At 38.4% G+C, this 27,329-nt stretch overlaps 1 protein-coding gene across 8 annotated transcripts in view; it reads right to left on the bottom strand.

The window, feature by feature from the left end:
* Positions 1–27,329, bottom strand: part of NBEA (neurobeachin) — a 441,541-nt gene that overhangs the window by 274,635 nt on the left and 139,577 nt on the right. For 7 of the 8 annotated variants that reach the window (XM_060770825.2, XM_060770830.2, XM_060770823.2 and 4 more), the window contains 3 exons: positions 16,180–16,334; positions 14,149–14,275; positions 7,727–7,854 (listed from right to left, as the gene is read on the bottom strand). In XM_060770825.2, the coding sequence (XP_060626808.2) occupies positions 7,727–7,854; positions 14,149–14,275; positions 16,180–16,334 (410 nt within the window). The remainder of the gene's footprint in view (positions 1–7,726; positions 7,855–14,148; positions 14,276–16,179; positions 16,335–27,329) is intronic. The other variant, XM_060770827.2, reaches the window with a different exon arrangement.

The raw sequence follows: 27,329 nt of genomic DNA, 5'->3' as shown, positions 1-27,329 counted from the left end.
CTCGGCCAATCCCCCTCTGGCCTCCTTCAGAAGCCAGGATGGGCAGGGGTCTAGGATGGACGTGGTGGGTCTCATTCCTCCAAGTATCTTGTCCACATCCTCGGGTTTCACAAACTGAAAAGAATCCAACAAAATCGGACAAGCAGGTGCTTGTGTCACATCCACAGAGACTGCATCTAATGTGGCGTCCAGCCCAGAGCGGATCAAAGCGACTTTGTCTGCAAAGAACCGAGCAAATGCTTCACAGCGCGCTGCCGAGTTGTCAGGGCTCCCACCTGAAGTAGGGGGAGTTAAAAGACCTCTGACAACCCGAAACAACTCCGCCGGATGGTTTTTTGCAGACGCAATAGTGGCCGCAAAGAAAGTTTTCTTTGCGGCTTTTATTGCCGCGGCATATGCCCTTAAAAAGGACACAAACCGTGTTCGGTTTGACTCGCTTGGGTCTGAGCGCCACACGCTCTCTAGAACCCTCTTCTTTCGCTTCATCGCTGCCAGCTCCTCAGTGAACCAAGGGGCTGGTTTAGCTCGGTTACTCGAGAGGGGACGTTCCGGAGCGATCTTGTCAATAGCCCTGGTCATCTCCCCATTCCAGAGAGCGACCAAGGCCTCGACATGATCACCTACCGCGGCGGCGGGAAACTCCCCAAGAGCCGTCAGGAATCCACTCGGATCCATTAGCCTCCTGGGGCGGACCATCCTAATGGGTCCTCCACCCTTGCGGAGGTTAGGGGGCGCAGTGAGCCTAAATCTAATCAGGAAGTGGTCGGACCATGGCAACGGAGAGATAGACAACTCCTCCACACCGCCACCCTGCTCCCATCCCTGGCAGAAAACCAAGTCCAATGTGTGTCCAGCACAGTGGGTGGGGCCAGTTATTCGTTGGGACAGCCCCATGGTTGCCATGGCGGACATGAAGTCCTGAGCCGCACCTGTGAGGGTTGCCTCGGCGTGGATGTTGAAGTCCCCCAGCACAAGAAGCCGTTGGGACTCCACCGCCAGGCTCGAGACCACCCCCGCTAGCTCAGGTAGGGAGACTGTAGTGCAGCGAGGTGGACGGTACACTAGCAGAATCCCTATTCTGTCCCGGTCACCCACCCTCAGGTGGACGCATTCAAAATTTGTGGTCTGCGGGATGGGGCTCCTGGTTAGATGGATGGAATCTCTATAGACTACTGCGACACCGCCTCCCCGTCCTCCGGCTCTTGGTTGGTGTTGCATGGAGAAACCTGGAGGACAGAGCTGGGAGAGGTTTACGCCCCCCGACTTCATCCAACCAGGTCTCCGTGATGCACGCCAGATCTGCCCGCTCCTCCAGGATTAAATCCTGGATCCAAGATGTCTTTCCGTTGACAGACCTGGCGTTCAACAACACCACCTTCAAGCCAGAGGGCCCGCTCACCTGGTTACACCAATTTACCTTAGGAGACCGATTGGGAGTAGTTAATTTAGATAAGCGGTCCGAATTGAGCCGAATTCGAGGTCTCCTTCTCCCGCATCTCCTCCTTCCCACCACGACCTCTATGGGGGCCCCTCGGCTAGTGGAACACCTCCCCCCCTCCATGCCGCAGTTCCGAGCCATACGATCACTTTCTCCTACGCTTGTTGTTGGGCTTATAGGTTCTTGCCAACAACCCCTCTCCCCCTCCTCCCCCCCTCCCCACCACATCTTCAATCACAGGCTCCAGAACACCACCCCTTCTGCCCCCTCCGCTACAAAAAAGCAACAGGAACAATACACAAATGGGGGCAGGGGACCACATGGGTAGCAGCAATACCGATGGTAATTGATGTTCCGACTACTACAATGGAACAGTTCATAAAGTGCTTAGAATTAGGAGCAATTCATCAGTAATCGTAATGATCGTAGTTAGTTAGCAGCAGCACACATTCATAAAGGCACATTAACAAAGTGCAAGGTCTAAAGGCACATTAATAAAGTGCAGATCACAATAAAGTGCTAGGTCTAAAGTGCTCTACTTAGTGATAATAAAGTGCGGCACAGAGGGACGGGGAAGGGGCGAAAGTGCTGGTGCAATCTGGCAATCGATGGCAGGCGCCTAAGTGCTATATCCTATTACAGATGGCAGATGACAACAATGACTACCAGGAATGGACTGGTTGGTATTATACAACTCCCCTTTATGGGTGGTAATGGTGGTAGTTAATTAAATATTGCCATGACCCCAGAGTCTCTAGACGGATTGTAAGCCAGCGGATGGGCTTCCGGAGTTGGTAACTCGGGGGTGGGGCAGCACAGATAGACAGTCACGCTCTTGCTCAGCGAGAAAGCCGGTCTACACATAGGTGGTTCTACACAATGGTCAGGCCCCTGTAGGAGTCACGATGAGGCCAGTCAGCAATGAGGCCAGGCAACACACGTTGATCTTTACCGGGGTGGTTCCCCAGGATCCCGGTCTCCGTGCCTGCAGGGCGGATTCGCCCAAGGATGGAAAAGTGGGGTGGACTCGCCCGGATGAAGCAACTCGCCTAAAGCTGGAAGGTGGGGGCGGACTCGCCCGGCACACGATGATCCTCACCGGGCGGCTCCTCTAGGCTCCTGGCCTCTATGTCGGCGGGGTGGGCTCGCTTGCAGATGGAGAGCAGGGGTGGATTCGCCCGAAGATGGAGGGCAGGGGCGGGTCCGCCCGAAGATGGAAAGCAGGGGCGGACTCGCCCGAAGATGGAAACAGCCCCCCGGACTCGCCCGAGGGTTGAAAACAGCCTCCCGGCCCAGCAGCGGCTCGGCGCCGGCACCGTCCCACCAGCAGCGGCTGTGGAGGCCAGGGAGCGCCCGGCCTCCCCACCCAGCGACCGGCGGTGTAGCGATACAGCGGTCCGGCGGCGGCGGTCACTCAGCGGTGGCGGCCCTGCGTTCGGCTTCTCCACCCGCGGGTCGGCGGCGGCGGTGGTCTGGCGGCCCAGCGGGGATGGGCCTCCCCTTCCGGCCCAGCGGCACTCGGTCGCACTCGGTCGCGGGGATGGCGGCTTAGCGGCAGCCAGGCATCCCTCCTTTAAACGGCCGGCAGCGGTCCGGTAGCCCCACGATGGTCTCCCTACCAGCTGTGGCGGCGGGGGCCAAGCAGCAGCGGCGGGCCAGGAAGCAGCGGCGGCACGGCAGACCGCGACCAGCAATGTGAGTAGGCCGCGGTAAGATGGCGGCGGGGGTTCCTTCTCCCTCTTCGCTTCTCCGCTTTTTCTTTATTTTCCGGCCTTCCCCTGGCTCCTTACCGGCTTTCTGCCCCTCTATCGGGGGCTCAAGGCTCGGAGTTCCTCTCCCCTTCGATATGGAGATGTTAGGAGAGGGAGAGGCTCAGGATTCTTCCAGATTGCAGAGCTGGCTGAGCAGTGCAGCGGTTTTGCTGCCAGCCACCATAACCGGAACCGGACTAGGCTAGGTGTTCTAATCTAATTTCATGTTCCTATTGTATGCATTGTGTAGTTTCACACCATGCTTTCACATTTGGGCATGCCAGCATCTGAACATCCTTTCAACATCCTTTGAACTTTAGTTCTGTTAATTCTGTTGCATTATTTTATCCAAGAGTCCTTGGACTTGTCCTTTTCTCTTGCCCAGAAGCTGACTGAGGGCCCATCCAGACAGGGCCCATATCCCTGGCCCTCTCACACTTTTACTGGAGGCGTCCAAAAAATGCCTCCAGCAAAAGAGGATTAATTCAAGGCAAAGTAGGAAAAGCCTGCTTTATCCCAAATTAATTAGATAGCCCATTAGACCTGTGCCTTTGTAAAAGGACGACCTGGGGGGCTGTCCACACACCCATCTTGCATCTTCACTTGCTGGGAGCCAACAAGTTTCTGTTCAAGCCCAGTGGAACATACCAATGACGTGCAAGAAGATGGGGGGGGGGGATTGATACTGGCCACCGGTCTCTTAATGCTACAATTGGTATGTTCCAAAAATCATGTCAAAAAGGCATAATGGCAGCCAGGTAAGTTCTTAACCATTTTTAGGGCTTGTGGGGGTGCTTTTGGGGGCGACTGGATAACATCTTGGTAGTATGTAGCCACCCCATCAGGAATTAAAGTGCAGTCTGGAAGCGGCCTGAGTGCCTTCCAGTCTTGGAATCTCCTCTTAGAGTGCTATTCTCCTGCTTAATTTTGGATTGCCTTATCATAGGGTTTTGCATATAAAATCTATTCAAAGTTTGTTTACCTTTGTATTGTGTATTTAGTATTATGCCTCCCTAGCCACAATACTAAAAAGAGCTACCTAAAGTGTCATAATCACTCTGAATAATAGACCCACCATCAGTTTTACTTGTCACTATTCCTGCCATCCAATTTTTTCCCTTCTAGAGTTAATCTGCTGCCCTCACAGCTTGAACTATCAGGAGCTCTTCTGCCTGTGCAGCCAATACTTTCTGAATAGGATGGATATATCTTAATCTGGGGTGTCCACTGCACATTTTCTTGCTTTTGTGACCATGTGAGGAGTCCATAGCCCTCAGCTTCTCTGATATACACAAAGCCCTTCACTACATTAAGGTGTGCATCCAACAGTTTTCTTTTCGCTAATATAGTAAAATAGTGTATTTGTTTCTAATTTCAAACTTGTTTAACATTTACATAAAATCTATATTTAAGTCAGTTAAATTACTTCGTATAAGCATTTCTTAAAATGTTATATACTTTTCCTTGCCTTATAATTTAATGTGTATTTTAGGTTGTCTGTTAGTCTAATTTTCATATTTCTTCTTTCCTAATAGACATATTCTAATATAGTTTTAAGACTGTTCATTTAGTTAGGAGATCTGCAGTAAAAAAAAAAGTAACCACACAATAAAGAATGTAATGTATTTTATTGTTGTTGTTTGAATTTTTTAAATTCTGTTTTATGCAGGCATTGAATGTTTGCCTTTATTATGTTGGAAGCCACCTTGAGTCCCCTCGGGGAGATAGGGTGTGCTACAAATAAAGTTATATATTATTTATTTATTTAGACCCAGACTGGAATAGGAATCATAGAAGCCAGTATCTGATGCAAAATAAATATCACATTAATGTGTTGAATTTATTCCCCAGTTATAGGGTTTTTATTTCAAAACCAATTGATCCCATTTCTGAAAATATTATCTTCCCAAATAATATTGCAAAGTCACAAATATCTAAGTGATTTTTTTAAAAAGCACGTATTTATAGTGTAGATAATTTTGACTACTTAAATATCAGCCACTAATGGATTATAATGGATCACTGAGGTTTGCTACTATGCACCACAGGCAGAAACATGTCTGTCTCTAACTGGACCAAGGCAGATGCTCAAAGCAGATTGTGCTTGTAGGAAAAGTGACAAAAATCCTGCTTTACCAACTGCTCTTTAGTGCCTCCTGTGTAGCACATCCCTCTCTCTCCTGTCAAACAGCATTTTCTGCCAAACAGCTTGGAAACTGTCAAGACCCTGAGCATTGCTTCTACTGAAACACAAGCATGTAAATGTCTATTGCGAACATCTCTTTAACCTTTCATCATTCACATGCAATCATTCACTCAAGCAGACTGTTGGCACTGTTAATGTAATATGGCACCTCTTCAGGTAAATTTAACTAAACAAGATGTTCTGTATAGGTAGTTTTCCACATCCTAAAGTACAAAAGCTGAATAGCCATATTCAGCCATACCATTTCAGTAGGCATGTCCTATGACACAGTCAAAACCTCACAAAGACAAGCTTTTCGAAATCTGTGCATTAAGTCAATTCCATTAACCTACAGTGAACACACACATAAGAAAAATCCACACCTTGCCCCTGCTTATGAAAAGGCCTTCAGTTGAGGGGGGAAAATATATTATTTCAGCAAAATATATTATTAAGTATAATTTATAATACAGTTATGAGATTATGTTACTTCAAGTGCACTTTTAATAATGAATTCATACAGGAGAGCTGGTACAAGTGACTTGCACAGTAGAAATCGATATCCCTGAATTTCAGCCATTTACGATTTATACATTTCTTTCTGCAAACCAAAAAGCACCCAAGACATAAAATATCCCTATGAAATCAGCTCAAATGCTCTTTTGATTGTTTTTTCCAGTCAATAGGCCATTTTGGACTATCTTTTCCAACCAAAAACACGGGAAATTGAGGAAAGCAGTATGACTTGCATTTTAAAAATAAATTCTTCATAAACACCCATTTTAGCAGCAACATAATATACCTCAACAATTGATTTTTTTGGCAATTATTTCTTTACTTTTTTCTTTAAGAGCCCTTAAGATTTGTTTGGGTATGTTATTACCATAAGAGACCTTGGCCTGGAATAGTAAAAAGTCCCCTAAAGAGGATGCATGAATTTGTTTCTTCTTATCTCAGTGAGTCATGTTATCAGCTACTGTTGCCAGCACTCTAGATCAGAAGGCCTCTCTTCCAATTGAAGTGCATCTGTATTTCACAGTAAAGGACTGCCTGATCCAAAGATTCAGGTTGGGTCCTTGAGGATATTTGGGGAGGGAGTGTTCAAGGCTGCACCATAACATAAGAGCATAATTCAGGTGTACAGCATCCTCATCTGCATATTTGGAAGATGTCAGGTTTCGATTATGGAGAAACATAGAGAATCTAACAATTTGAGATTAAAGCAATACTCAAAAAAATTAAAAACTGGTTACAATGTCTTCTTGAATATTAAGAAATCCTGGCAAGTAACATTTTGAACTGATGACAATCTACATGGCTTGGGACTTATTTTGCACAAAATATGCATATAAGTTATTTTGCGTATAAAACCAGAACAAAAAATGCTGATTCCTATACAGAAAATGATGTCACTGAGGATTTGTCCTGTACAAAAAGTGCATATGGTTCACTGCATAAAAAGAATCAACACTTTCTGGACAAAAAGTAATAATAGTAAAAAAAAAATCATGAGTGTTCAGAAACCCTGGTGAGTAGTCCTAGATTGACAAGAATCTTCATTTTGGCGTGTGTCAAACTCTCCTTTTGGGGAGGATTTTAACAGAGGTCAGATGACCATCCACAGTGATACCATTCTATCTGTGGGAAAAGGGAACTTAATGGTTGTGAGATGAAAAAGTGGGGTTGCACCTGCTTGGGAAAGAGAGGAAGAAGAAATTGCATTTGGTGTCATTTGAGTCCTCTCAGGGGGACAGCGGTCTAGAAATGAATTATTATTATTACTATTACTACTACCACTACTACTACTACTACTACTACTATTACTATTAATATTGATGGATGACCTGATTTTTTCTCTCCAAAGACTCAGCAGAGGTATCCCTATTGTTTCTTCTGGAAGCCTGGGGTGGATGTGTAACAGCGTGCTGAACAGTCAAGAGAGTTCAAATGATCATGATTTTGGCTGGATTATGTGTTTAAAAATGAGGTCATATTGTCTAGATATGAGGTGCATAATTATATCAGAGTACATTACAAACAAATCATTTATTTTAGTGGTCTGATATGTAAACCACAGTTACATTCCTGAAGGCTTTTCCCGCCTTCAAGAATTCAGATCTAGCTAAATGGTATATAGATATGCAGTACTGTAGATTGCTGTCATTTTATTACTAGCAAAAAAATCACATGACACTATTGTTGTTCTTGTTGCAGAAAAGAGGCTTTCCTCTCTCTACAGAAAACTGAATTATTGTACATGAATTTCCTGAAGTTGGAAAAGTCCAGAGGTCATAATTATATGTTTAATTGTTTCAAAGTAGGAATTAACAATAATCTCAACATAATCATTACCTTCTATTAGAAGCTCTTGTCCATGGCTACCCAACAGTGTTCGAGACAGAAAAGGGGCAAAATCCACAAAGATTTCCCGAAGGAGTGGGGCAACTTTTTCCAAAGCCCTCTCCAGTTTTGCAGTAATGCTGTTGAAAACAAAGTATAGCAAGATGTAAACAAAACAAGCCACTATTCAGTAACATATTGAAGCTTCCTAGAATGGTGGATTAAAACATAATTAATGAAGAAATATGTCAAATCAACAATTTAATGCTGGGGTTTTTATCAGTGTCCTGTGCCAATCCTACTCCTTTAATAAGATGCTCCCAGTCTTGGTTTAGCCCTCCTTTCTCAAATAACATCCCATGTTTTCATTTAATTTCCTATTAAATTATATTTTAGACAGACTCACTAATGGTCACTTGATTCAATAATGGCCCTTTCTTTATAATGTGTTCAGAGGCAAGTAGGAAGTTGGCTGTTAATGTAAAGGCAGTTTTTAGATTATATACTCATATATAAGTAAAACAAATCCCCCCCCCCAAGTTGACTTGTGTAGAGGTCAATGCTAGAATGAAAAATATGAGTACTACTTGCTCATCTTTTCTAGGAAGTCTACAAACACATAAAACATAATAATTGCAAAGATTCATGCAGTAAAGTATCACTTTCTAAATTCATAGCATTATGATACCTTGAAAATGGACACATACAGGCTACTTTTTGCTAGTTACTTGTACATGAGTAGTTTATTTTTTTAAAAATGGAGCACCCTACCTTTGGTCCTCCAGGTGTTTTGGAATTCAGCTCTCACAATTCCTAACAACAGGTAAACTGGCTAGGATTTCTGCGAGTTGAAGTCTAAAGCACCTGAAGGACCAAATGTTGAGAACCACTGTTTTAAACAAATAGAAGGGAATAACATAATAATGGTTTAAAAAAACAATTTTATGGGTTGCTGTGAGGTTTTCGGAATGTATGGCCATGTTCCAGTACCATTCTCTCCTGACATTTCATCTGCATCTGTGGTTGGTATCTTCAGAGGTTCTGTTGGCAATGAAGCAAGTTGAGTGAGTGTGTGTGTGGAATGTCCAGGGTGGGAAAAAGAACCCTTTTCTGTTGAAGCAAGTGTGGATGTTGCAATTAATGAGCTTGAATATCACTGAGTAGCCTGAAGCTGCAAAGTCAGTGTACATAGCGGTAGCTTGGGTTTTGTTGCCTGGAGGCATCCTCTGTTTGGGAGGTGTTACCTGGCACTTGATTGTTTGCTGTCTAGAGTTCTCCTGTTTCTGAGTTGTGTTCTTTATTTATTGTTTTGATTATGGTTTTTTTAAAAATACTGGAAATCAGATTTTGTTCATTTTTATGGTTTCCTCCTTTATGTTGAAATTGCCCACATGCTTGTGGATTTCAGTGGCTTCTCTGTGTACTCTGACATGATGGTTGTCAGCGGAATCTAGAATCACTATGTTCTCAAATAATATTTTGTGTCCAGGTTGATTCATCAAGTGCTCTGCTATAGCTGACTTTTGTGGTTGAATTAGCCTGCAGTACCTTTCATGCTGGGGAAAATGGAAGAAAAAAAAGAAGAGGGGCTGACCAAGGGCAAGATGGATGGATGACATCCTTGAAGTGATTGGATTGACCTTGAAGGTGCTGGGGGTGGTGACAGCCAACAGGGAGCTCTGGCGTGGGCTGGTTCATGAGGTCACAAAGAGCCGGAAATGACTGAACGAATGAACAACAGCAACATCTTTCATGTTCTTTGATTTGTGTTTGGTTGATGCGTTTGGTAGTCCCTATGTAGACTTGTCCATAGCTGAACGGTGTATGGTAGGCTCCAGCAATGGTTAGAGGATTCCTCTTATTCTTTGCTGTACATAGCATTTGTTAAATTTTCTTGGTGAGCCTGTAGATTGTTTGTAGGTTGTGTTTCTTCATCAGCTTTCCTATGCAATCAGTGGTTCCTTTGATGTATGGTAAGAACACTTTTCCTCTAGATGGAGTTTTGTATGTACTCTCATGGCTTCTTCTTGGTCAGCTCTTCTGATTACTGTCTTAGAATAACCATTAGCCTGTAGAGCCCAGTTTAGGTAGTGCAGTTCATCTTGGAGGAAATGGGTTCGACAGATCCTGTTTGTACTGTCTACCGGAGCTTTAATTGTGCTTCTTTTTTTGACTTGGATGATGGTTGGTATTTTTATGTAAGTATCTATCAGTGTGCATAGGTTTTCTATAAACTGTAAACTTGCTGATTTGGTTTGCAGATGATTAGGCCATCTAGAAATGGTAATTTTCCTTCATTTTCTTTTTCCATGGTAAATTGGATATTTGCGTGAATGTTGTTGATGCGGTCCAGGAACTTGTTTAGTTCTTCTTCTCCATGGCTTCAAATGGTGAAAGTGTCACCCACACATATGAACCATATACTGGGCTTTTTTGGTGCTGTTTCCAGGGCTTATTTCTCAAAGTGTTCCATGTAAAAACCCTAGATAGTTCAGGTCCAGGCTATTTGGCTAACTGTGTGAACCTGCCAGGGCCTTGAGATCTTCAAGAGAGGCCCTTCTCTTAGTCCAACCTCCAGCTCAAGTTGGTGGGAATGAGAGAGCGGGCCTTCCGTCTCGGTGGCTGCCCTGCGCCTCAGGAACTCCCTGCCCAGAGAAGCCAGAATGGCCCCCCTCCCTGCTGTTCTTCCGGCGGCAGGCTAAAACCTTTCTATTCAGGCAGGCTTTTAAAGTTGAAGATATAAAGATAAATTCAGGAGGTGCTGTGGTTCTAGCTTTGAATATGCATCAAATATATTTGAATGGTTTTAACTGTGAATCTTTTAATACTGTTTATATGTAAATCTATTATAATATTTATATATTTTAAATGCAGTGCTAACGTTTTTATGTTAAGCCATTTTGAGTCCCCTTCGGGAAGATATAGCAAGGTATAAATATTTCAATAAAACCATTTCACCCCAGAGACTCAAAATTCTTAGATTTTCAATGGATATTTCTCAAATTGTAACTTATTCCACCATAATAAGTCATTTTAAAATATCTATCTATAAGGTGTCATAGTTATTTTGGAGCTGTAGACAATTTTTATTTGTCAGCTGACACCAAGATACTTCACCTTTTCATCTATTTTCAAATCTGATATATTTGACAATTTTTCCTCATCTTTTATATCCATATTTTTATTTAAAACTTCTGTTTTGCTTTAAATCTCACTAAAGTTCCAAGATCTTTCAACTTTCTCATCAAGACTTCTATTCCATTCAATGGATTTTCTAAAGTAGTCACCAAATCATCTGCAAATATTAGCAATTTATAATTTTCCTTTTAAATCTTTATTCCAGGAATCCTTTCCTCACATTGTATGTCCCTTAGAAGTACTTCAAGAACTAGTGGTGAGAGTGGGTATCCTTGTATAATCCCTTTCTGATTTTCACATGGCTTGGTTATATTTCAATTTACATTCACTTGTGCTGTCTGCCAAGCATAAATTGATTTTGCCTATCACAGAATTTTCTTGGCATATTATAGTTCAAAAATTATTCTGGCATATGTACAGCCTAACAAAGGGTATCCTAGAATATTCACATCCAAGAATTCTTTGATTTGAAAGAAAATCCAAAATAAATACCCCCAACTGAGCTTTGATTCACTATAATTTTTGAAACTTTCCTTTTGCTATTTGTAAGCCTGCATTAAAAAAATGTATGTAAAACTTCTCTAATATTTATTTTTATTTTATTCTTTTACCCCACTCCCACCTTTTACCCCTCCCCCTGGACATACAATTTGTGCAATAAACTACAGAAATTACATTGAAGTATCAACCTAAATTTTTCCACTCCACATCTTAATACATTCTCTAAATAATTCCTAACTGGATCCTACACGCCCTCAACTATTACAACATTTTCTATTTTATCTATATTGTTCAATTTACAATTTATTTTTCACATTTAACATATTTTCTATACAATTATACCAATTTGTCAGAGTCCACTTTGTTTTATCTTTCCAACCCCTCACTAAAACTATTTGTGCATGTGTTATTAATTTGTCAGCCACTCTTTCCTTTTCTACATTATACACTGATTGTAATACATTCCTATTGACTATTAATTATTTTAAGAGTTAACGTTCTATTAATTTTTCCTTCAATCCTTCTTCAGTATGCCTGTACTCTGTCACATTCCCATATCATGCGATTAAATGCACCTCTTTGTTTACAGCCATGTCAGTACCTGTTCTTTGCCCCTGGTAAAAAGTTGTTCAGGAGTCCTGTACTATTTTTGTAAACATGTCTGTGAAATTAACCATTATTATAATTTATATTTATTGGTTTGTTCTTTCATGATCAATTGTGCAAAAAAAGAAAAACAAAAATAGCAGCAGCAAAAAAGAACACAAACAATTCAGGCTGGCTTCTGATGTATCACAGCACATTCTAAAATGTTACATATCAATTAATAAAGAAGTGATGTTAACAAAAATTAAAATATGTCATTTAATAACAACTCTTCTTATACAGAAGAGACTCCCTGCTCACACTAGACCACACAACAGATTTAATATACCTCCGGAGACATGTGAAAAGCATTTAGCCATCAAGAATTGTTTAAACTGAATACAGCGCTGAAAATAGAGAACATAAAGAAAAATTCCACAATACATTTTACAGAAAATATTGTAAAACCCAATTTTAGAAGTAAATGTATGCAAGTTCAAGCAAAGGCTTTTACTTATTAGTATTTTACACTGAAATCCTATGTACATTTGTCAGAGGTAACTCCATATTGACTGGCAATAAGCCAGTAGTGTAAATTTCAGCCATAAACAAAAGACCACTTAAAAAATAGATCAAATACGTAAATATCCCGTAATAGCTAGTAATTTAAATTTCAGCCATAAACAAAATACCACTTTTTTCTTTTTAAAAAATAGATTAGTGAAGATGGAGCAAATTAAGCATACAATCAATTCATGTTTTTACAGCTACGAGTGTACAATGGATAAGTTATCCCCTAAGAGTCTTGTAATCCACTTCATCCATCCATCCCCAATGCCGTGACAGAATTCTCTATAATTATCATACTTAAGAAATGTTTAACCCAGCTCTTATTACAATTGTCTTACAAAGAAGGTTCTGTCATTTTATGGGAAACCCAATCACTATTCAGTTGTCAGTCACACATATTTAACCATCCTGCCTTCAATCCTTATGATAAGCTTGTCAATATTTGAAGATGATATCTCCTTCAATATTTCATTTTTTAGATACAGCAAAGCAAGGAAATAAAATCTCAATTGCAATAGACTAAACAACGGCATGGAAGTATAAGATATATTTGGCAAAAGTGCTTACAATCTACATTCCAATAAAATTTAAAATTTCAATTTTTTAGGCATTACCAAGTGTATAATTACTTACAGAACAGAAACAACTGCCAAAGTGAGCTCATTACCTGAAAAGGTTTGCAAACTGTAATTTGAGGAATTCTTACTTGGCACTTATCAAGAAAAAATTAAGATTCTGTTTTTTTCTTTTCCCTATCAGTTTAGTTGTTTGGTTATTCCTATTATGATTCCAGTTATAAACAACATTTTGGACAGATATTTAAGAAAATAAAATGGCGTATTACATTTATTAGAGAACATTTTGAAGATTTATTTAAAAGGTAACGTGCTATGCTGTCCCTTCTGTCTGTTCTTTCCCTCATCAGTCAGACAGCCCTATTCAGACAGGGTTTTTTTTTGGCATTTTAAATATGGGTTTGGTTGTTGTAGTTGTATTTCAAGGTTTTTATTTTTATATATTTTTTTGCTTTAGTTGTGTTTCTTTTTATTTTTTATTTGACTTGCCTTTAAAGCAAAAGGTAGTATACAAATATATATAATACAAGTATGAAATCACTTTTTGCAAATTTGATACTTTGCCCATTTCTAGAGAATAACTCTTTTACTTCTAAATATATTAAGAAATCGGTTTTAAAACAAAATCTTTAAAATTAATTAACTTGCACTTAATTGTGTGAGAAAAGACCATGTTTACTTCTAAGATTTACTAATGTACTAATATTCCTCTATCTTAATATCTACAATTTCTATGGAGGTTTCATCTACATTGAGTGAATCTGGTTTATCCAAAAACAAAAACAAAAACAAAAAACGCTTATCTCCTACTTGGATAGCAAGTGCTTATTCCATTCTGAGAGAACCTAAAACCAGGACCAAGCCACTCTACTCTCTATGCCAGTACTACTTCTGGCCCTTTGAATGCCCTGGTGGGAAAATGGTGGCGGTGTCCAGGGTGGTCCTCTGAGCTAGCATTTGTGCTTTCCCTTCTCTATGGAATGATCTTTGACTAATCCATGGGTCATATCAAAATTTTGACCCCAAAACCTGCCCATGACTTATACAGTTAATTGGAAGGTATACCTCATATTTTCAGCAGAATCCTCTGGCATTGGTGCAACAGTCTGCACGGCTGGAAGGTTCTTGCTGGTAGCACCATTCACAAAACTGGATGAGGAGGACGATGATGAAGATCCTGAATCCCCTGCACCTATCCCCAAAATATACATTCAGTCTGAAAATCAATGTGTCAACTGTGCAGTAAATATTTACTAAACTTCATAACTCCAGAATTTCTTATTTTATTTTGACAAAGGAAAAACACACAGTGCTGGATTTACCATTGTGCTTAGGCACAGGGATACATTAGCTGGGGGGCCCATCTTCCTGCTAAAATTTTTTTTTACGGTGGATTTTGCTTATGTAGTGCAATTTTAACTTTGAAGGTGTTTTCTTTCGGAGCAATTCCAGACATAATGATAGAGTTGATAGTATATGGGAGTGTGCCACAAAGCAGGAAGTGTAGGCCTACCAGGCCTACCTCCTTCAGGGCCCAAGTAAGGGGCCTAATAATTTAAGTAACACAGGACCTCATTTGTCCTAAATCCATCAATGAATACACAATTTAAAAAAACCACTAAACACTGTAAATAAAGAGAATTTTTGTAGCATTAGGAAAAACTGGTAACTATTTTTTTTAAAAAATGGCTTTATTCCTGTCTTATTCCCGTTGGATAATTTCACTGAATCATTTGTTGACTGATGAAATAAACATGTAGCTAAACCCATTATTCAATAGGTCTATTCTAGTTAAGACTAACTATATAATTCAGACAGAAAATACTTTTCTAAATTCAACAGAACAGCCAGTTCATTCTTGCATCATTAACTATGGAAAAAAGCTTTCATTATCTACCGCTTTGTCAAGGGAGGATAAAGGATTGGAACATTAAAAACAGAGTATATAATCCAGCAATACATGTAACAGAAAGGATAGGAAAAATGTTACAAGTATTGCTAAAAAATAGGTACACCTGTTTTTAGACACTATCTCAAACCTATTTCTGTTATTACCCCTTGTAATATAAAGCATATTTCATATTTCTCCCAAATTAAATCTTCAGTTTAAAACATGTTCACATTCCAAAAGCCAAGTAATAATTATTCTGCTTATGCAAAATCCTAGAATTTTCCCCCCATAGAATATGAAACTATTAGAAACAGAGTAAGGGGATTTGGGAGGACACCTTAGCCCTGGCCTATGAGCTTGGATCATGTGATTTTAATGTTTATATTAGGTGATTTTTTATTTTTATGCATTCATGCCTAAATGTTGTTTTATCTTATGTTTAACTTTCTTATTGGTTTTACTGCATAATTATATGTTTTGTATGGATTTATGATTTGGGTTTTTTTTGTCAACTGCTTTGAGTCCCCCCTGGGGTGAGAAAAGTAAGTAAAGTAAGTAAGTAAATAAACAAAGAAATTATACATCAGTCTGGCTACAACCACAAACTGGAAAGCATCTGGATGTACTGAGTAAACCTATTAAGAACAGGCTAAATTACGATATGATTTACTTCAAGGTAGCTAGCAAAAAGAAATCAAATATTCCACAACTATAACAACAGTACATTGCCCTTGATTCAAAATTCCATTATTGACATATTTGAAATTTTAGAATATTTCCATCAACATTTTGAATAATAAAAATTTGAAATATTTCAATTTTCTGATATTGTTAATGTATTCTTGTACTCTGGTCAATTTAAGTCCAACAAGCCATATATAAAACTGACTAGAAAAGAAAGTAACTGCTGGTACACCTTTGACACCAGCAGGCAAAAGATGCTTCTCATCCCATGACTGTATGTTTCTGTGTGTCGCTATGTCCTCAGTCTCCAACAACTATATCAGTTACTTTGGCAGGATAAAATGTGTCTAATATAAAATGGAAGGCAAGGCACTCCCTATTCAAAGTTATTCCAGTATGGAAAAACATCACTCTAGTCTTCAGTATGAGGATGTTACAGGACTTTAGATGCAACAAAGATTTTAAAAATAAAAACAATGAAAAAAGATGAGCAAAATCACAAAAATATTTGAAGACAATACCTGTTGTATTAATCATACTTTTTGGTGTAGCTCCCGTGGCAGCAAATATATTAGGTGTACTACTTGGTGTAACTCCACCTCCAGTTGTGGTAGTTCCAACTGTGGTAACTGCTAGGCTTCCAGGGGGAGGTTTCTTCACTGGTACTACAACACTCCTGCAGAGAAAGAAATCAGCACAAAATGAGAGATGATATATGCCCAGCCACACAGACAGTTCTTGAAGGAGAATGTCATTTGAAATTCTATAGTCCTGGGGATATGTTTCTGGGACATGAAGAAAGCCCACCAGGGACTTAAATTATGTTTTGACATTGGGGAAGAAGAGATCCTTCCCAGTCCCTCTTGAGGTAGCTCCAATGTCTCCTTCAATAATTCTGTAGAAAATGAAAGGAGCAGACATATAAGAGTGATCAATGTATATATTATTTATGGCTACTGATGTGTATGGTACCTTGCAGAGAGAGAGATACAAAAAGAAAAATTAAAAAAAAATGCAGTATAAATGTTACACACACACACAATTCAAGAAGGCGAAACTAAGACCAGGGATAAGAGCTCAATCTTTAAGCTACAGCCTTGATGAATATGGTGATCTAGGTTGATAATTTGAAGACAGGCCTAGTTGGTACTACATAATCAGATAACTGTAGAGTAATTGTTTTCATTCAGTTTTTGTTCATATTTCAAAAATGGCAAACCATTATGAGAAATTAAAATTTTGAGTTCTGTCACAAAGAGAGTTCCATTCACTATTCAAAAGTTTGATAGAACCCTTGATCAAAGCAGAACAAATCACACATAACTTACCCAAGGCTTATCTACACTGGCTGCTGGATCTGCAGCCAGTCTGGAGCAGCAATATTACAAAATGGCCTTGGAGGCAGCTACATAGGCTGTACCAGACCTGCAGTGGTCATAAGAGGAGTTAGTATGGTCCAGATGGGACAAACGTAGTTTGGCCCGCCTGGACTGTCACCTCCCTTGCCTGCTGCTATTGCCTCTGCCCTCCCTCTCCCTGGTCCTTTGGGCATCTTTGCTGATGTCAACACAGGATACTCCCAATTGTCAAGACCTCTCCCAGAGCGCTCAGCCACACAGCAGTAGGGACGCAGGCCTGTTCTGTCTTTTTCAACAGATGAATGCAAGAAGAGGATGAAGATGTGGCTTGTGTGGGCAGCTAACTGACACGATTGTCTTGTTCACACTCAGCCCATAATGCATGGCTGCTCTGAAGTTTCACCAAAATCTAGACCATTCTTAAGACTTGCCTCAACACAGAACTCAACCCATTTTACCCAGTGTAAAGGGTCATAAGTCCATGGAGGTTTAATATCCAGGACTAACTTCTGGACCAGTGTAGAGAAGCCCTTGTTTAAGTGGATCCATTTTGGAGAAGCTGGGGGATTGTGAAAGGGAGGGAGAACTATACTATGCCTAAACTTATTTCTGTAAATAGTTTTTTTTTCTAATAAATCTTGGCTCACAAAATTTTGGTTCTATGAAATACTGATTTAAAATAGTTGGCACAATCATCTTCTAATCATCTAGTAATAAATTCGGAATATCTACTAGCTTTCCTCTGGTTTTTGTAGATTTGTGACATGGAGTATCACTGATTTGTCAACTAAAGCATTACAGGGCTGGGGAAAAAGCCTGCATTGGGTGATACCTTTGAAACATAAGAGTATGTTTTGCAATTTTTAATTTTAACATTGTTGGGTAGGTAACAGTTACTAGAGAAAGATGTCTCGATGTTAGCATTTCCATTGGAACACTCGGTAACTTTTAAGAGCAAACAGTTTACATTTTGGCAAAGGGGATGGAGGTGATATTTAAATCTCACAGTTTCATCCTGCTGTCTTATGAAGGGAACTATCAAATTTTAAAGACTTCTGTCAGTCTTTTAAGTTAAGCCTTTGATGTCTGGAGGCTGCCAGAATTTCAAACATCTGTTTGATTTTTAAGTTACATAGCTACTAGAATCACAGACTAAATAATTATAGTATTAAATATGTTCTAAATCAAAACATACACTGAAGTGATTATTGATTTTCACTAATTAAATTATCTGATTTAGAAAAAAACAATTCTAAGTCACTAAGAAAATGGCAAGTTTTACAACTGTGCATTATGACAAGACAATTACAAAAAAGATAAAAGATGATACTGATAGGGTTTTTAGGATCAGTTAGAGAATCCTAGTGATTATGTTTAGGGGTGAAATAGTATTGAAACATAATACAAATTTACAGTACAGATTAAAGATATAATATTTAAACAGGGCCTTTTTGAAACCTATTAGCTACAATAAAAATACATGTATTTGCAAGGAAAGTGTGTGATGGGCACAATTAAAACACCCCATTTAGACATAAAAATCAATTTGTACATAACTGTTATTTTTTCCTACCTCGAAATAATTTCTGTAATTGTTCTAAATCAAAAACACTATATGTTAAATATGCCTACAACTATACTATTCACTTATTCAATCCATGTACAAACCACAAAGGATTTAATACTTTTTTGAGAGATTCAAATATCAGTGTACCTTTTTTGCAGAATGAGGTCAATTTAATGTTATTTAACAAGGTGATCCTCATTACATTTAATTTTAAAGCACTTTGAAAATTACACCATATCAAGTTCCTATTTAAGATGTGAATGCACATTATAGACAACACATACCAAACACTGAAGTAATTTAAATTACAAATAAGTTAGTATTTACTGCAGCTGGATCTAACAGGCACACTGGGAACAAATTTCCCTAAACTCTTCCTTATGTTCATCATTGTCTGGGGTGTGCACAGTATTTTAAAGATTTGACACAGAGGAACCTTTGAAAGATATCCATACTCATCTGTTGCAGAGTTCGCTTTTCAAACAGTTCTTTGACCAGTCTATCAAACTATTTGTTCAATTTGAAATAGTTCAACTGGGGGTTGGTACTGCTGGAGAGTAAGGAAGGTGACAAAAAAATTAAAAACTAACATCCTTTGCTGGGTTATGATTATAATCTAGCAAATAATGTTTGTCTTTAAAATTTTATGTATTTATATATTTTTGTAGCTTCACTGGTGTTGCTTTAAGGATTCGTTTACCAACAAAATGCTTTCAAATCTCTATGTTTTATCCTATGATGAACCACAAATATGATTAGTCTCAATTTCAGAGTTAAAGTGCCAAGAAATAAATGTCAAATAAATATATGTGTAAATAATCTCTGCTTTAAGTAGAATAATATAAGAAAAGAGTTATTAAAAATTGATGGGTTGTTTTGATCAAACACCACAAAATATAGAACAGAGAATTACCCTGTTCGCTCTAGAACAGTGAGTCTAGAGCTGTATTATCATTTGCCATGTGCTTCAGCAAACATCTATATGTTGTTTTATGCAATTTTAAGATGTGTCATAACTTTGACTCCAGACTTCAGGCCAGAGAAATCTGTTTATACGGCTCATAATGTAATTACAACTACCTTAAGACAGATGAGGCAGAAGGCAGCAATATATTGAAACTGATTGAAAAATGCAGTTGTCCAGAAGCACTTGTGGGGAAGAGGTCTCTGAAAAGCTGCTCAAAGCTTCAGAGTTTGAAGTGAGATTTTTGATGTTGTCACTCTCAATCTATTGAACGGCTGACGGACAATCAAACCCGTCTGGCTAGCTGGCAGCTCATTTTGCTGGCAGGTGGCAAACAATTAGACACACCAATTTGTGCCTCCTGATGACATTAAAGCATGAAACTAAGTTGTATGCAGGGCCTAGTGATTTGTGTGAAAGCATTTCAAAAATAATACTCTTTGCCGTGGCAACTCATTTCAGACTGCCACCTTCCATTACGGCTTTGAGTAGTGAAGACGACAGACGTGAGTTACGTGCAGTGCAAGGGCGCTTCTGTTCAATCCGTCATCAGCGCCCCCCGAGACCTCAATCCTTCCTTTCATCAATATCACCTCATCATTTACATTCGATAGTACTTGAACTGCTGAATACATTAAACTACACAGAAGACCTATTTCATGATATGTTGAAACATGTTTTGTGTTTTCACATTGCATTTACACAGTAAGTTCTATAAAATAGTATTGTGAGGTTGCACAAATCCTTCCACTTCTTGAAAACACACTTTTTTGAAAATTTTTCATTGTGTTTGTACTGGACATTTAACTACTTTTTTGTATTTAGAGGGATGCAATAACAAATCCCCTCTGAAGAAATTTTGCCAAGAAAATCCCATGATAGGTTTTACCATAGAGTCTCCATAAATCATAAATGACTTCTAAGTCACAGAACAACATCAAAATATTTAAGGACACAAAAATAATGATTCTTTGAATATCTGAACCAATATAATCTTACAAAAATTCAGAATAATACTTTTCTGATATTTAAGACAACATAGAAGGCTATGTTATGAGGCTTTGCACAAACATGCACATGCAAACACGGGCTGAATACACAGTTGTGTAAAAAGTTTAACATATTTCATATGAAATCAATAGACACATTGTCAGATTTAAACCTGTAGTATATTCGATCATTATGAGAAGTACGTTTTACATCAATGCATTATCTCTCCTTTGTGTGCAAGGATGAGAATGAAACCTTCCAGTTTCAGTTTTGATTAAATGAGATTTTGATTCTTTCTGGGAACAGTCAGAGAATCATAGATTTGGAAGAGACCACAAGGGTCATCAAGTCCAATCCTCTGCTCTGCATGAACAATCAAAGCACTCCTGACAGATGGTCATCCAGTCATCCACTGATCTGTTACAGTTTTTCTATAAGAAGTTGAGCTTTCCCCTCACCTGAAGATTAAGTTTGTCAGAAGTGCTATCTTCCCCCTCTAACTGAATTAGAGGAGGCAGGTCAAGGCTGCTGTCAATTTCGTTGTATTAAATTAAATTCTGATTTGCTTCATTGTGGCTTGAGGTTTCAGAAGTCACACTGTCTCTCAAAGTTACTTGCATCAAGAAGAGTGAAATGGAAAAAATGTTCCTCTGAAGATCCTATGCAACTTTGTACTATTGGAACTATTTGCATTTCATCATAAATCTCTATCAGCACTTTCACTGAAACATTTTCACCAGCTAGAAGAGAACCTTTCAATGAAGCAGTTACTAAATTAGTTCTAGATTTGTATCTTCTCAATGCTTAACCACACAGACCACTTTAATACTGCTGCCAAAGTCACAGACCTAGCAGTGAAGTAAGCTAAGTCTTAAGTTCTACCTATTACAGATTGCAAGGTCTTGCAAACGTTACTCAAGGCATGCTGTAATCAGTTCATACTCAGATCTTTCTCCATAAAATATGGTGTTCATGAGGACATCAACTCAACCAATGAAGCTATAAAAACTACTAAGACTTCAGGTAGTTTTTTCAGAGTTCTAACTACTCTTGTTTCTTTGTTGTCTTTTAACAAACTATCTTATTCACTAGGAAGGAAGGAATCCCACAGTAATGCAGCTGTTGGAGCATCTACTAATGAAGTAACTAAATCTTTCATTAATTAAATTAATAAAACATGTAAAGGAGACCCAACAGATATTTAGAATGCATTGGGTTCTCCATTGTAGCCAACTCTCTGAACAGTTCAGGAAGTTGAAATTCCATGCTCCATGCACTGATATAATCCTTTTTCTGATCTTCAACATAAGAATCACAATAGTTATCCTCACTGTCTGGAAATTCAGTTGAGTCTTTTGGCTGCAAATCCAGATTCTCTACAGTTTTATTCAAACTTTCAGATTCTTGAGGATCCAGACTTGTAATTGATTCTCATCAATATGTTGTTTTAAAATGTTATTTATTTTTGTAGCATTGAATTTTTGCTGTTCTGAGTCCCTCCATGGAAATAGAGAAGAACAGGATATAAAAGTTTTAAATTAAGTAATTAATTAATTAAAAGTGGAATTGTTAGCCACCATGTAGCGAAAGGCGGTGTATGAATAAAGTTAATAATAACGATGATAATAACAACAACAACAACACTCCAGGAATAATTACCAGAGAAATCTACTGGATGAATATAGCAAGAGTTATTAAAAGAAAACAGCAATACTTGAACAAACTATTTTTCCCATTCTGGAGTTGAACATCATGCAATGGAGCTCTAAAATCTTCTGCCACAAGTCACCTTGTTTTGGAACCTTCTACCCTAGAAGGTTATCTGTATTATTGTGCACCTGTTTGGGAAAGGCTTCATTCCATAATGGCTGCCTTGTAGCTGAAATTATTAGTAATCTTGGTAATGGAGCCTGCAATGTAGTTATATGTAACAGTAGTTCCTTCTCTTTTGAGAAGCCACCATATTAACTCTGACCCACCCACCCACCTCCACCCCCTGCTACTTTGGTCTTTTCTAATATTTTATTCCTATCTAATTTCCTCAATCCTGAGCTTTCTTCTCAAGTCTTGTCTTATACACTTGAGCTCTCATTCCCTCTTATTTTCCAAAAACTGACTGAGCCTTTTAAAAGTGCTATTGCAAAGGCATCTCAACCAACCTAGCAGATTTACTCTCCCTCATGAAGATAAATATTTTATGCAAATCTGCCTCCTATATTTTGTCAGAGACGTGCCCTGAGGCAATCCACTGATCCATCACTGCCTTTCCTCTGGAGGTGTATTTAGAGGCAAGCCTGAAACCAACCAACTGATCTCTCTGTGGGGATGCCTCTCTTATCAGTCTCTTCTTTGTTTAGTGGGGAAAGCTGAGGGTTTTCCTACAAATCTTCAATACTGTTCACGAACTTTCTCTTCTTTCTTGCCTTGTCTACCAAGTCTACAATGATGAACAGAAAAGGAAAGAATAGAGGAAAGTAAAAGTGGAAAAAATGAAAGTATTTTAAACAGATTTTACCAGCAAGGAATTATTTTGTAGAAACAAGTCTCAGCTACAAAGTCTCAGCTACAAAGAAGTAGTGGAAGAGAAAGGAAAATTGTTACTGGCAAGTGGAGGAAAATCAACTGAAAGAGGATGTCAACGATGTAAGTAGTAAAGTACTGGAATTTTGCCTCTGAAGCTGACACTAGAGGAGTAACTCCCATGATTTCACAATTGCCCCTCTGCATTACCCAGAGAACCACAGTTTCCCATTATGAACAATCTTTGATAACTTTGGTTTACTTGTGGTTATTTCAAGAGAAACTGGGATTAAAAACAATAGTTTGTGGTTGGCTATTTAAACTCAAACGTGTAGACGTGTTGTCATATGATACCTGATGTTATTGTTGGTTTATGTTTCTTTTAAAAAATAGATAACCAAGTGTGTTATGGACAGGTCCAGTGAGGTCATTGTGCAAGTCATAATGCTACCAGAAACCTAATTCAGTCACAATTCTTCTGCTACCTTAAACAAAATTTCTTTGTCTACACCTTTTGAACAAATATATACACATTCAAAACCACCCTTGAAACAAATTAAAACTGAAGCTAAGGATAGTCTCCTCTGAATTAATACCTGAAGGAAGTAGTGGACTGGATGAAGAAAAACAAATGAAACTAAATCCATTTAAGACAAAGGTGCTTCCTCTTAAGTGTCCTAATCTGGGGGCTGAGATGTGTCAACCAGTTCTGGATGTGATTGAACTTCCCCTGAAAGACTATGTTTTATAGCTTAGGTATGCTCCTGTATCTGCCTCTGCAAATGTCTGCCCAGATAGATGCAATGGTCAGGAGCCCTTATGTCAGCTTCAGCTGATAGGCCCGTTAATCCCTTCCTAGAATCAGAAGATGGCACTGCACATGCTGGTAACCTCAAGGTTAGACTTCTGCAATATGAAGTGCATTGAGATACATCAGTACCAATGTTGGTTATTACCTTTAAAGCCCAACATGGTTTGAGTCCAAGTTACCTACATGATTGTCTCCTCCCATACAATGTGCCCCGTATACTTTGGTCCTCTGGGGGATGTTTACTTCAACCTGCCAGTACCCAACTGTCACTCAGAGAATCTTTTTATTGGTGGCACCTAGACTGTGAATGACCTGCCGGAAGAGATTTGACTGCAAAACAAGGATTCAAAATTTAAAATACAATAAAGACCTATCTCTTATGGCAGGCTTACCCAGTCAATTTTAAATTATGGATTTTGAATTTACATTTTGTTAGTATTGGTATTTTAATCTTTTTTCTATTGTTTTAAATATGTGTATTTTATGGTTCTTTGTTTTATTTATTTATTTTAATCATTGTTATGCTCTATCTCAAATCATGAGGACAGGTGGGGAAAATTATTATTATTATTATTATTATTATTATTATTATTATTATGCATACATGCATTAAGATTCTCTTGAAAATAGGAAATATTATGATTACACAAACATTGCATACACAAATGTCCAGTAACCACAATGTGGTCCACTAATACATGTGCAAACTAAAAGTCAATAATACTTGCTAAGAAACTCATTTTCTCCACTGATGGCTTTAGGTCTATGCAGCACTGAAAAGTATAACATTTGAAATCACATTTAGACTACAGATTTTAAAATAAAAATGTATAATAGATTACCAAACCAAATAGGTTAAATTAATACCCCTGAGTGCACTAACTCTATCTTAATGCATTTTAAAAAATCCTTTATAATGCCCATAATTTTGTATATACTACACGTACTGATTACAACCTTTATCCCCCAGTACTGGGGATCTCCACACTGACAAGGGTCCAGGGTTTAGTGAAGATGCAAAGACAAAGCAAAGTAATAAAGCCATTTTAGAGTCAGGCGAGGAATGAATGCATCTGGCTTTTAACATTTACCAATATCATGATTTAAATGCACAAATATCTGAAAGCATTAACAATATATCAAAGCTTTACAGAGCTGATTAAAAAATAATTTAAAAAACAAGTAAACATATCTGAAGATCTTAGTATCCATATTCAAGATATCAAATGTGGATATAAAAATAATCAATTACTGTATTACCAGATCAGTAACACCATTAATATTAACATTGTTCATTTATTCAGTCATCAGAAAGGACTAGAGATGGCTGTGTAGGTGGATAAATATCACATTCCCCCTCTGCATTCTGTGACAAACCAGTCTATTCAGTTGTTTTAAACACCTAGCTGATCATAAGCCATAAATGTGTAAACCTTCCAGGAAAAAGGTACAGGAAAGAAAATTCCTCAGTTGTTTTGAGAAAACAATTTCCTACAAAGATCTGAAGATTCTCACTAGGTTTGTCAGAATCTTATTTATTATAGTCATTTATATTTCATTTTCTAATATATAAATTTTATTGAGCAGCTCACAGTGTGAAATCATTAATATTTTCAATTTAAATATCAAATCATTAGGACAAAAAAAACAAATATAAAAAGCTCACTATATTAAGTATAAATAGCTAGAGGCCAATAGTGGTATTTCCTACCAGAAATATAATAATTAAATACTGTTAATAATATTGCATAGACATAAAGCCCAACCAAGCCTTAAATTCATAAACTTTTTTTCTCTTCTTCCTCCATTCTGACAGTGAAGACCCAGGATTACAGGCTTTTGATTATAATTCATGACAAATCCTAGTTTGCTATTTTGTTCACAAGCTATGCACAAATCATAGTTTGTTTCCAAACTGGATTTACACTGGAATATGATAATGGTTGAAAGCAAACCGGGATCAGAAGATTCTTCCGTTGTGGTTTACAGTGGTTAGGGTACTGAAGCTGAAGAACCATAGAATATTCAAGGATTGGGGCATTTGTTGGGATATAAAGATACTTTTTAATAAAGCTACTGTCCTTCCAACTCTATTGTACACCTGTGAAACATAGACCATCTACAAATGTCACCCTAGACTTCTGAAAAGATTCTATCAGCTTTACCTTAGAAAAATCCTGCTAATCTCTTGAAAAGTCAGGCAGACAAACATCAGTATTCTGGAAAAAGCAAAGACTACCACCAAAAGCAAAAAATTATTCTTCACCATCAACTTTGCTGGACTGGTCACCTTGTCTGAATGCCCAATCACCATCTCCCAAAGGAGTTACTTTACTTGCAACTTAAGAATGGTAAATGGAAGGTTGGGGAACAACAAAAGAAATTTAAAGATGGGCTTAAGATAAAGGTTAAAAAATGTCATATAAACATAAAGAACTGGGAAGTCCTGGCACTCGAGTGTTCGAACTGGAGGTCAGCTGCTACTTATGGTGCTATGAATTTTGAAAAGGCATGAAAACAGGGCGAAAAGAAGAAATGTGCTGAGAGAAAGGCCAAGATCTAGAGATCCACCACCAAGACTCTATCTCTGGAAGAGAATCATCCTCAGCCACGAATGATTGTTCATGGTGATCTCCTTGGAGGAAGTATGGAATAAAGGAATACATTCAAAATCACCTTTGTGCACAGGGAGAGTGAATGTGTCACTAGTACTAAAACATGGTATAAAATTGCATCTGAATGCAGACAGCTTCCCTGGTGAAAGTGGAAAGGTGGTAAGAGAATCCTTTTCAATCTTTAGAGGTAATTGCCACATGAATGGATATTAGGTTTTTTTTTTCTATGAATTACACAACAATGGCTCACATAAAACTACAGCTATCAAGTGGTTCCATAGGTGAAGTTGCCATTCCATGAAATTAAAGTGGGGCATAAACGATGAAGTATGATCTACACACACACACACACACACATGTGGAACTCTGACAGAAAATCCATTTCTCTTTAGTTATGTATGGTTCTTTTCATTTGTGTCTCGTATATTTTGTATGGCTTTTGGACTTATCTCTGGAGCTGAGTGAGGGGAATCCCTACTTAGCCAAAGTGATATTAGATTCTGTACTAAGAACCAAAGATATTATATGTCTGCGGGATTATATAGGACCTTAAATTCATATCTTTGTTTTATCTATATTGTTAAAGTTAATAGAATTAACCCATAAAATCAAAAAATAATAGAGTTGGAAGAGATCACATGGGCCATCTAGACCAACCCCCTGCCATCCAGGAAAAGCACAATCAAACCCAATCACTTCTGGAGTAATTGAATGGCTGCTTTGCTGGAGACTGCTGCAAATATTCAATGTTTGCACAATAGCTCACACTGTATCCAATACCCTGGACAATGCCAGGTGATGGTGTTTTCTGACTAGTATGCTGTGATAAATACAAAATATATTTCC

The sequence above is a fragment of the Anolis sagrei genome, chromosome 3 (assembly GCF_037176765.1).
Source record: "Anolis sagrei isolate rAnoSag1 chromosome 3, rAnoSag1.mat, whole genome shotgun sequence".
NCBI lineage: Eukaryota > Metazoa > Chordata > Lepidosauria > Squamata > Dactyloidae > Anolis > Anolis sagrei.
The sequence above is the reverse complement of the archived record's forward strand: the minus strand, read 5'-3'. Positions and strand labels throughout refer to the sequence as shown.